The 12244-nt window shown below is 41.9% G+C and overlaps 1 protein-coding gene across 1 annotated transcript in view; it reads left to right on the top strand.

Moving 5' to 3' along the window:
- The first annotated feature begins 2301 nt into the window (after positions 1 to 2301).
- Positions 2302 to 12244, top strand: part of TMEM278 (transmembrane protein 278) — a 161083-nt gene continuing 151140 nt past the window's right edge. The window contains exon 1 of the mRNA XM_073656842.1: positions 2302 to 3401. Within this exon, the coding sequence (XP_073512943.1) occupies positions 3132 to 3401 (270 nt within the window). The 5' untranslated portion in view covers positions 2302 to 3131. The remainder of the gene's footprint in view (positions 3402 to 12244) is intronic.

Below are 12244 nucleotides of genomic sequence, written 5' to 3'. Positions count from 1 at the left end.
GAAATGATGTCCCTCCTAATTGCATAGGCTCCTCTGGACTGACCAGGGGAACCACCATATGAGGGGACCTTGTAGGAGGTGGAGTCATCACAGGGGGTGGAGTTATCCCGCACCTCTCCCGAAGCCGTCTGTCAATGCGAATAGCAAGGGCCATAGCGGCTTCCAGTGACGCGGGAGAGTCATACTGTGCCAACACATCCTGTAATTTGTCGGATAAACCTTGACAAAACTGGCTCCTAAGAGCAGGGTCATTCCACTGGGTGTCAGTGGCCCACCTACGGAACTCCGAACAGAATTCCTCCGCCGGACGATCTCCCTGCTGGATCCTACGTAACTTAGATTCAGGAAGGGAGATCCGATCCGGGTCATCATATACAAGACCCAGAGCAGCAAAAAACCTATCCACTGACTGGAGAGCCGGGGAGCCCGGGGGAAGAGAGAACGCCCAAGATTGTGGGTCCCCTTGTAGGAGCGAGATGACAATTCCCACCCTTTGTTCTTCACTCCCCGATGACCGAGGCCGCAGCCGAAAGTACAACTTGCATGCCTCCCGGAAAACAAAAAACTTGTCCCGCCCCCCAGTGAACCTGTCAGGGAGAGCTACTTTAGGTTCTGGTCCGGCTTGCTCCTGAGGATACAAAACCTTGGACCTAATGTCCGCCAGCTCCATGGACAAACTCTGCAACTGCCGAGCTAGACCGGCTACTGGATCCATGGTAGCTGGAGAAAATCTAAGTGGTCGGTGAAAATGTCATGCTGTCTCTGTGTACTGGAGGTAGGGGGCCTAAGCTGACCCTAAGCTGGGGCCCTGACTAATCCCTCTACTTGGAGGTACTGTTAAAGGTACAGAGGTCCAGGCCGCCAGCGTAACCCCTACCTCCTGAGGATCCCTGCACCTAAGTAATCTAGTCCTGAGAAGGACCCCTGATCACAACAAAAGGGGACAGGTAATAATATGCCCACACTCAGTACTTAGACGAACGAGACAGTACAAGGGTAAAACCAAAACCACCTTGCATACAAAAACTACACAACTACAACAGAGGGAACACCAACGGGAAAGGAGATAAATGATAAAGCGAGGAAGGGAAAAAACACTCCAAATACACTTAGCTCTGAAACTCCAAATACCACGATCCGCTCTGTTAGTCTGCATGAAATGCTTTCACCGACACTTCCCTAACAGACCGGCAGGCATTTGAAGGAGTCCCACTACAGCAGCGTTGATTGCAGCTGGGCGAGGCTGGACCTCGTCTAGCACAGAGAGAGAGAGAGTTAACTCCCTCACTGCCGAAAAACACAAAGCACCAAAAACTCAGCTGCGAGAAGTCAGGCTGTGTAATCGTGACGATCTTCGCGGCGACACACCCGTGACAACTTGTTACAGTCCTGTGATCAATGCAACTGCGATTGTAGCTCCATCGACCCCTTAGCTCTGCTGAAGAAAAAGAAAAAACTTGATGCTTGTGTGTACCAAGACACTTTGGACAATTATGGCTTCCAGCATTGTGGGAAGACCCTTTTCTGTTCCTCATGACTGTGCCCAGTGCACAAGGGCCATAAGGACATAGATATGGGGGAGTTTGGTGTAGAAGAACATGACCGGCCAAACAGTTCTCGGACCTTAACCCCACCTTACACTTTTGGGAAAAACTGTAATGGAGATTGTGAGCCTGGTCACTCCCCAACATCAGCGTCTATCCTCAGAAATGTTCTCCTCGATTAATAGACAAAAATTCCCACAGATGACTCCAAAATCTTGTAGAAAACCTTCTCAGAAGAGTGGAAGCTGTTATAGGTGCAAAGAAAGTGTACAATCCATATTAATGTCTATGGATGTAGAATGGGAGGTCAAAAAAGCTTCTGGAGGTGTAATGTGGAGTGGGCACGATACTTTTCTCAATATATGCTTTTTTTGAAACTTGTAAAATATTGCCTAAATCTACTCATAGAGCAAGGAATGAGGGCAAGCAGAAATCTTGAAAATTGTGAGGAATTGATACTTGAAGTAAATTGGAAAATGTTATAACTTAAAGTCTGTTTGCGGTCATCTATCATCCCCTGAGTATTGTTATCTACAACAGTGCATCATTATCATACATCATAAAGCTTAGGGGCTCAGAGCCGTATCTAATGGAGAAAATCTCTGCAATCTTATGGAATGGATCTCCATTCCTCCGGATGAGATTGGAGAAGTATCGGAGTGCAGTAGACATCGATACTCTTCTATGGGGGGCTTGTACTTGGCCGTATATATATGAATCCTGAATGAACTTTCAATCACTGACTGCATTAACTCTTCCATGTATACAAATGATTCCTAGAAGATCATGTCATCATTGATTCAGCTCCGCGTGTGGCAAACACAAAGTGACACTCACATCCGCACCTAGCGGACACGTCTAAGCCTTAGAGATTGAAAAAACCCCTGCCTCATTACCCCCCAACTGGGAAGTGTGACAAAGTCCAGAATTGCGCTCATGGAATAATAACATTAGTTTCCATCCAGAATAACCTGAATTGATGGAGCAGGACCAAGGTGTCGATGTGTTGGCTGCATGCATGTTACGCAGAGAGGCAGATTGTGTGGCTCAGTCAGCAGCCGATTGGCTAGTAGCAGCAGACAGTTCTTCGAGGCAAAGCTCACAAAGCTGAAGGAGGCGAACAGAGAAACATCAAGCCTGGGAGAAGTAGCTGCGAACAGAGCAGCGTCTCACTCTGCAAGCATCACTTTTGGATAAAGGGTCTATTGTGTGCAACGTTCATCTCAATGCCAAGAGGAAGACCATTATGACAACTTGGCCAGGGAAAGCCTTCTCCTTAGCAGTGCCAAGCTTCTTCTCCATGGATCTAGCAGTGAAGGCTTTTTGCATATAAGTAGAAGAATATTTAACCAAATTTATTGGCAATTCATAGATTCACAAGAAGAGACAAGACTAAGCAAGACAAGAAGAGGCAAGAAGAAGTAAGAAGAGAGAAGTAGAGGCAAGAAGAAGAAGCAGTCCATTGGTGGTCTTGCTCTTTGCACATTGTGAATGTTGAAGTGTGAAAAGCCAAGTGTGATCACAACAAAATAACAAACTACTAGGAGAAGCTTCTTTTGGAAACCTAAGAGTATATTTCAGCAGAAAATGTCTGACCAAGAGATTGATGACTTTGATGTGGACAGTATGTCGGATACCTCGAGAATGATCCCGGGGCTCCCCCCTTATAATATGGATGACCAGCTCTTGCCCATGGAGTCTCGGAGCAGGTGGGGATGCTGGTTTTGGACTATATTTGTTACTGGAGCTAACTTTTTAGCTTTTCTTGTAAACTCGATCATCTTGGCTGTCATATTCACCATCGTTTTGACTCCAACCATCGTAGTGGTTTATTTCGGATTTAAGTGCCATTCGAGGGTAAGTACATCAAGATGTTGGGTAAGGATGTACAGTTTTATTAGGGTGAGAAAATATTGAAATATTGCATTCTGGTGCAGAGAGGGGAGAGTTATTCGCTCATTTTGCCAGTGATGGACAAAGCAATTCATTGCTTTCCATGGTATTATCAGTGCTACGCTCACATGGTCAGTGCTATAATTTGGATAAGGTGTATTGTGCTCTCGATGTACTGTCCTTAGGAAATTTAGTACTGATACTGGACAAGGTAGCCAAAGAAGGCAAGAGGACTTGTGTGCATCAATCAACTTTGTACATTATTGAGATTTTGCTGATTTTTTTTTAAAGAATTATCTTACCTGGTTTAAAGGGGGCCCCCAAAGTCATGAGCTTTTAAGGTTATGTGCACACAGTTCGTACACATGGATTTTCATTCTGGATTTTCCGTGCAGAAAATTTGCTGCATGTAACAGCATTGTGGATGAAATGTCATGAAATCTCTTCCAAATGTTGCGATCAAAATACATGTTAACTGACATCTGCAGGAAGTGAATATAAGAAGCTTTGTAATATATCAGTGAAATATGCTCCACTTGTGAGCCACTTCTCCTCCACCTGTCTTGTGAACTCATTATTAACTCTGAATAACTGCTAAAACTAACCTCGGAGAAAGCAAGAGAGACTTAGAGTTAACTGAGAGATCAGATTACAACGGCTTATTGATAGGGGAGGTGGTAGGAGCATTGTGAAAGAGAGAGGCGAAGACAGACACAAAGACTGTGTTGCAGCTTTCTAGTAAATGTTTACTAGTAAAAACACATTATTCTCGCCACAGTGCTGGAGTCACAGCTACACTGCTCAGTACTTCTGTGTAATGTTTTCCATGCTGCTGTTGCTTCTGAACATATGGTACACAGAGATAGGAGAGCAGGAATCCCTCTGTGTGTACTGTGTATGTGAGACATTCTAGCAAACAGTCTCCATACACCACCTCAGAAACAACTGAAAATTAGAGGAAGAGTCTGTAGAGGGTGAAAAATGTAGGATACAAGGCATTTAATGACCAGAAACTGTATTATTTCTCATGTACTAATGCATGACAGTTGCTTCTAAGATGTTACCTGAAATGACTAATATGCTTTACATATATATGGATGTGAATTGTGCTTCCTTCATATCACATACAGTGAACACTCACTTAGTGCACTGACAGATACATTTTTACATCCTTAAAGGGAAGATATCATCAGAAAATGACCTCCTGTTTACATCAGGTTTTGGTCTTCCATGTATTTTTAATGTTTTTTTGTCATTTTTGTTTGTTGTTCTATATCACAATCTTTATTTATATATACATAGAAAAAAGCACCAGTGGGAGTGTAAAAATTGCAAGAGTATTAATTTAGTTTTATATATATATATATACAGTACAAACCAAAAGTTTGGACACACCTTCTCATTTAAAGATTTTTCTGTATTTTCATGACTTTGAAAATTGTAAATTCACATTGAAGGCATCAAAACTATGAATTAACACATGTGGAATTATATACTTAACAAAAAAGTGTGAAATAACTGAAAATATGTCTTATATTCTAGGTTCTTCAAAGTAGCCACCTTTTGCTTTGATGACAGCTTTGCACACTCTTGGCATTCTCTTGATGAGCTTCAAGAGGTAGTCACCGGAAATGGTTTTCACTTCACAGGTGTGCCCTGTCAGGTTTAACAAGTGGGATTTCTTGCCTTATAAATGGGGTTGGGACCATCAGTTGTGTTGTGCAGAAGTCAGGTGGATACACAGCTGATAGTCCTACTGAATAGACTGTTAGAATTTGTATTATGGCAAGAAAAAAGCAGCTAAGTAAAGAAAAACGAGTGGCCATCATTACTTTAAGAAATGAAGGTCAGTCAGTCCGAAAAATTGTGCAAACTTTGAAAGTATCCCCAAGTGCAGTTGCAAAAACCATCAAGCGCTACAAGAAACTGGCTCACATGAGGACCACCACAGGAAAGGAAGACCAAGAGTCACCTCTGCTTTTGAGGATAAGTTTATCCGAGACACCAGCCTCAGAAATCGTAGGTTAACAGCAGCTCAGATTAGAGACCAGGTCAATGCCACACAGAGTTCTAGCAGCAGACACATCTCTACATCAACTGTTAAGAGGAGACTTTGTGCAGCAGGCCTTCATGGTAAAATAGCTGCTAGGAAACCACTGCTAAGGACAGGCAACAAGCAGAAGAGACTTGTTTGGGCTAAAGAACACAAGGAATGGACATTAGACCAGTGGAAATCTGTGCTTTGGTCTGATGAGTCCAAATATGAGATCTTTGGTTCCAACCACCGTGTCTTTGTGCGACGCAGAAAAGGTGAACGGATGGACTCTACATGCCTGGTTCCCACCGTGAAGCATGGAGGAGGAGGTAGGTGTGATGGTGTGGGGGTGCTTTGCTGGTGACACTGTTGGGGATTTATTCAAAATTGAAGGCATACTGAACCAGCATGGCTACCACAGCATCTTGCAGCGGCATGCTATTCCATCCGGTTTGCGTTTAGTTGGACCATCATTTATTTTCAACAGGACAATGACCCCAAACACACCTCCAGGCTGTGTAAGGGCTATTTGACCAAGAGGGAGAGTGATGGGGTGCTACGCCAGATGACCTGGCCTCCACAGTCACCAGACCTGAACCCAATCGAGATGGTTTGGGGTGAGCTGGACCGCAGAGTGAAGGCAAAAGGGCCAACAAGTGCTAAACATCTCTGGGAACTCCTTCAAGATTGTTGGAATACCATTTCCGGTGACTACCTCTTGAAGCTCATCAAGAGAATGCCAAGAGTGTGCAAAGCAGTCATCAAAGCAAAAGGTGGCTATTTTGAAGAACCTAGAATATAAGACATATTTTCAGTTGTTTCACACTTTTTTGTTAAGTATATAATTCCACATATGTTAATTCATAGTTTTGATGCCTTCAGTGTGAATGTACAATTTTCATAGTCATGAAAATACAGAAAAATCTTTAAATGAGAAGTTGTGTCCAAACTTTTGGTCTGTACTATATATATATATATATATATATATATATATATATATACATATATATATACAGGGTGGGTCATTTATATGGATACACCTAAATAAAATGGGAATGGTTGGTGATATCAACTTCCTGTTTGTGGCACATTAGTATATGGGAGGGGGAAAACTTTTCCAGGTGGGTGGTGACCATGGCGGCCAATTTGAAGTTGGCCATTTTGGATTCAACTTTATTTTTTTCAATGGGAAGAGGGTCATGTGACACATCAAACTTATTGAGAATTTCATAAGAAAAACATTGGTGTGCTTGGGTTTAACGTAACTGTATTCTTTCATGAGTTTTTTATAAGTTTATGACCACTTATAAAATGTGTTCAAAGTGCTGCCCATTGTGTTGGATTGTCAATGCAACCCTCTTCTCCCACTCTTGACACACTGATAGCAACACCGCAGAAGAAATGCTATCACACGCTTTCAGTATCCGTTGTTTCAGATGCTGCACATCTCGTATCTTCACAGCATAGACAATTGCCTCCAGATGACCCCAAAGATAAAAGTCTAAGGGGGTCAGATCAGGAGACCTTGGTGGCCACTCAACTGGCCCACGACGACTAATCCACTTTCCAGGAAACTGTTCATGTAGGAATGCTCGGACCTGACACCCATAATGTGGTGGTGCACCATCTTGTTGGATAAACTCAGGGAACGTGCCATCTTCAGTGCATAAAGAGGGCAACACATCATCATGTAGCAATTTCAGATATTCAATGGCATTGAGGTTTCCATTGATGAAGAATGGCCCCACTATCTTTGTACCCCATATACCACACCATACCATCAAGATACGAGATGTGCAGCATCTGAAACAACAAATACTGAAAGCCTGTGCTAGTATTTCTTCTGCGGTGTTGCTATCAGTGTGTCAAGAGTGGGAGACGAGGGTTGCATTGACAATCCAACACAATGAACAGCACTTTGAACACATTTTATAAGTGGTCATAAACTTGTAAAAAAATCATGAAAGAATAAAGTTATGTTAAAACCAAGCACACCAATGTTTTTCTTATGAAATTCTCAATAAGTTTGATGTGTCACATGACCCTCCTCCCATTGAAAAAAATAAAGTTGGATCTAAAATGGCCGACTTCAAAATGGCCACCATGGTCATCACCCATCTGGAAAAGTTTTCCCCCTCCCATATACTAATGTGCCACAGACAGGAAGTTGATATCACCAACCATTCCCATTTTATTTAGGTATATACAGTAAATATATATATATATATAAAACTAAATTAGTACTCTTGCAATTTTTACCCTCGTTACTGGTGCTTTTTTTAGATTCTATCTTCCAGTCCTTTTAGGAACAGTTTTCAGCAGTTTCCTTATCATCAGAGGCAGGATTACAATGACAGGTAACACCTCTAGAAACAGCTGATGACACGGGATCCACCAATCATAAAAGGCGATGTCACAGCTCACCTCCTCCTCCTGCCTTTTTTATATTAAGATGGTGAATTTTTGTTTTATTCAATTTTTTGCATTTTTAAAATGATAAATTCAAGAAATCCTTTTTTTCAGGACCCAGGCCATCAGGACTTTGCTATAAATGCAAATCAAAGGAGTAAAAAAATTAATTTGATACTTTTTGAAGGCTTTAACTTATTAACCCAATGTCACCAATACCTATATATTTGCTTCAATATTATAGGATAACTGCACACAAAGGATATGGATACGTTTTTGTTCCATCAGGTCCATAATATGAACATCAAGGGCTCATGCAGATGTCAGGAAAATCTTGGTATCCTAGAAGTAGTCCGTTTATAACTAACCCTTAAGGCTCATGCAGACGATCTCGGACCACAATGCAGGGAATGGCCACGAGCCTCCTGACTTGGGCGTCACAGTCTCATAGAAGCATGTGAAGCCATCATGCTCCGGTCGGGACGCCCGCAGCCAGTCCCTTCAGTGTGGTCCCAGATCGGACCGATTTGCACGAATGTCTGCATCAGCCTTAAGGGTTAGGGCTACACAGGCTATTTTGCTAGGATTTGCCATCCCATTATGATCTGTAGGTGTTCTACGTTTGGGAACGCTGCTGATCTAGAAAAATGAAGGAGCAGACACATTTTGGGCTTTTTTTTCCCTGCACAATGGTGCGGTTTTCTTTACTAAGTGATGGGAACTGCCCCATTCTAGTGAATGCAGAAGAAGTACAGTTCCAGGCATGGCAGGTATACGAGGGCGGGGAAGTGGATGCAATGCTTAAAAGGACCTGTCAAGTCTCAGTGTCACTGAGTACTGGCATTATTCATTGGATGACAATGATGGAGCATCTATGAGAACTATGCATTGTCAGTCAATCTTATATCCCTCCGGGAAAAGCAGAAATATATTAACATCTGCACGTGACCATTTTCTTTGTTAACATGGCACATCCTTACATATTACACTTGCATATTTAGAGACATGGAATATTGGCCAGAGAAACTGCAACTCCAAATTGTCAATTTATTATACATTTCCAGGAGGAATAACAGAGGAATGAACAAATGCAGAGTTCTAAGTAAAGATATTATGGAATAGTTATCTCATAAGCAATGATGAAGGGAATCTGTCAGCAGATTTTTGCTATCTTATCTGAGACCCGCATGATATAGGAAAAGAGACTCTGATTCCAGCGATGTATCACTTAGTTTACTTGGTGCAGCAGTTGTGACACAATCAGAGTTTTTAGATGAAGCAGAGCTCAGAAAGATAACCCCGCCCACACCACTGACTACTATGTACATTGTCTATTGGCAGTGAGCTGCTTATCAGAGGAGATGGTGTGGTCAGACCAGGGCTCATGAGCTGTCGTCCAGGCAGTGATAATCTCCTGGTGATAAAACCTTCATTGTATTGAAACACAGCCTAATAAGTGACACATCCCTGAAATCAGTGTCTCAGCCCCTACCCCATTCTGCCTTCAGATTACACGGGAAAAACCTGCTGACAGATTCCCTTTAACAATTACTAAAACAGTCATGTCAGGATATTCGTCAGGTCCTCTTTAATTCTGAAGCCCGTTATCCGGGTGATTGATGGGGGTCCTAGCAGTCAGAACTGGACTAATCAGGAATTTATGCCATATTTTAGAATTATCCTGGTTACTGGTTAGAAAGGAGGAAATTGGATTTAATATGTAGCGCAGAGCTTGGATTACAGTCAGGATCTGATGGGTATTCAATAATTTAGCTTGCTCTCTTCTTCTCCCTATGGTGCCTTCTCCTTTAAGTCTATATGATTTAGGTCTTGACCCCGGAGCACACTAAGTGTACATCAACTGCAGGAATGATGAGATGTTCCTTTAAATAGTTTTTCCTTTATCTCATCTGAATATGGATGATATTCCTCAGCAGTTTCACTGATTTCAGTGCATGATGCTGCTGACAGTAAATCAATGGACAGCGGCACTGACAATCACAGTTGTCACACGTGAAGGCATAAATGCAAGGAGCAGGTGCTGTATGATTGCGCTTGATGTATTTAGCATTTTAGTGCAGTTTTCTTTTTTCATTATTATTCTTGCATTGCTGCATCTGTATATCATATTATATGAATACCAGTAAAATAAATATAATATCTCAAATGTATAAATGATCAGTACAAGCCTATAAAATAAACTTCATTATATAACTTATCAGAGAAATCTGCTTCTTTCTTCACTTATGAGCCACCTTTTCCCCTTTATCTGCCTTTTGTACTCACAATTCACCCCAAAAAACTGCTAAAATTCATCCTGCTCAAAATAAGAAGGACTGCCAACTCACTGAGGGGTCACATTACAGCTACCTATTAAAGTCTAAGGCGTAGGGAAGGGGAGGGGTATAGTGAGAGACACAGAAAGAGATGGTGTTGCTGCTTTTTTGTGTTTTTTATCACCTCAATGCTGGATTCACAACTACGCTGCTCAGTACTGTTGTAAAATGTGCTCCATACTGCTGCTGCAGCTTCTGAACATATGCTGACTATAGACACAGAAGCAGATGGTACTGCTTTTTTTGTAAGTGTTTTATGTCACCTCAATGCTGAATTCACAGCTACACTGCTTAGTACTGATTAATAATGTGCTGAATACTGCTGCTTCTTCTGAACATATGCTGCCTAAAGTGACAGAAGCAAATGATGCTGCTGCTTTTTTTTTTGTAAGTGCTTTACATCACCTGAAAGCTGGATTCACAGCTGCATTGCTCAGTACTGATGTATACTGTACTCCATACTGCTGCTGCTTCTAAACATTTGATGCATAGAGACACAGAAGCAGCAGAAGCAGATGGTGCTACTTTTTTGGAAGTGTTTTATCTGACTTCAGCGCTGGATTCACTACTACACTGCTCAGTACAGCTGTATAATGTGCTCCATACTGCTGCTGCTTCTAAACATTTGATGCCTAGAGACACAGGAGCAGATGGTGCTGTTTTTTTGTAAGTGTTTTATCTCACCTCAATGCTGGATTCACAGCTACATTGCTCATTACTGCTGTATAATGTTCTGCTTACTGCTGCTGATTTGAACGTTATGCTGCCCAGAGGCACAGAAGCAGATGGTGCTGCTGATTTTTTGCATGCGTTTTATCTAACCTTAGTGCTGGATTCACCGCTACCCTGCTCAGCACTGCTGTATAATGTGCTAAACATATCCTGCCTAAAGACAGGAAAGCAGGAATCCCTTATGTCAATGTGAGCTGTATATGAGAGACACCATGGCAGAGACAAGTACAGAAGGGTATTCTGAGCTTTTTGCTTTCAAGTGGCATTGATATTGCACCTCAGCATTTCTCACCACTCTGCCACCACCAACCTGGTTCACATTGAGGAAATACAGTTTGGAAAAACCTAATATGTATTTGCGTTGAAATTTTATGATTTGATCTGCCACGGCCACGGGTCCAAACATCGATTCAGCCCATAAATGCGGCTAATACACATGCTACGGCTGCCATTGAAATGACCATTACCTGATTACCTGATTCCCTGCCCTAGACCATCACAGACGCTGGGCAGTACAGTCGTCTCGTCCGGCTCCTGCGGGAAGCCGCTTTCAGTTGCTGAATTGCTGGACAGCTCCTGCTCTGATCCCATTTTGCTCTAATCATTTTTTGCAAAGTTGTTTATACTGTAACTAATTTTTTTCTTTAGATGTAACATTGCATCCAAAGTTTTGTACAGAAACAAAGGCAATTTACTAAACAAATTGCAGCAAATGTTGGTGCACACACTGTCTGCCCATCTTAAGTGCATGAGCTCCTCCTGACTCTTCCCCAACAAATGGTTTGCTGTGGAACCGAAAGGCTTGACACATAAAATTTCCAATCCCATTTTGTATTGTCAGAGAAGAAAGTGCAAGTGCACCCTAAATCTTCCCCACTGTGCACTTTAGGAAACTTAAAGAATAAGGGCACTTTTCAGGACTTTATTTTATAACTTAAAAGCATCTATTTAGGGCTAAACTCATCTTTGCAAATTAGATTTATTTTGCACTTGTTAGCCTTTACTTGTACATTGATGGCGCTAAATGAGTTAACTGAGAATTCATCAGTGAGCTCAAATTCTGTTGCTGCATTTGTCACTCTTTTGTCTATCTTTTTATGAGCTCCTCTCAGCTAATTTAATAACCACAAAGATCAGCGTAACTTTGATGTGGTCAAAAATAAGCATAACAAAAAGATAAAAGAGTTACAAACTCTTCGCCAGAACGATGTCTCTGATGGATTCTTAGATAACTCCTGCTGTAATATAACACAGAAACAATATAGTGCAAAATAGGATTTGTATCCCAAAATTCA

The sequence above is a fragment of the Phyllobates terribilis genome, unplaced genomic scaffold, assembly GCF_046119375.1.
Source record: "Phyllobates terribilis strain yellow unplaced genomic scaffold, ASM4611937v1 Scaffold_12__6_contigs__length_324123572, whole genome shotgun sequence".
Classification (NCBI taxonomy): Eukaryota; Metazoa; Chordata; class Amphibia; order Anura; family Dendrobatidae; genus Phyllobates; species Phyllobates terribilis.
This window is presented reverse-complemented; position numbering and strand designations above follow the sequence as displayed.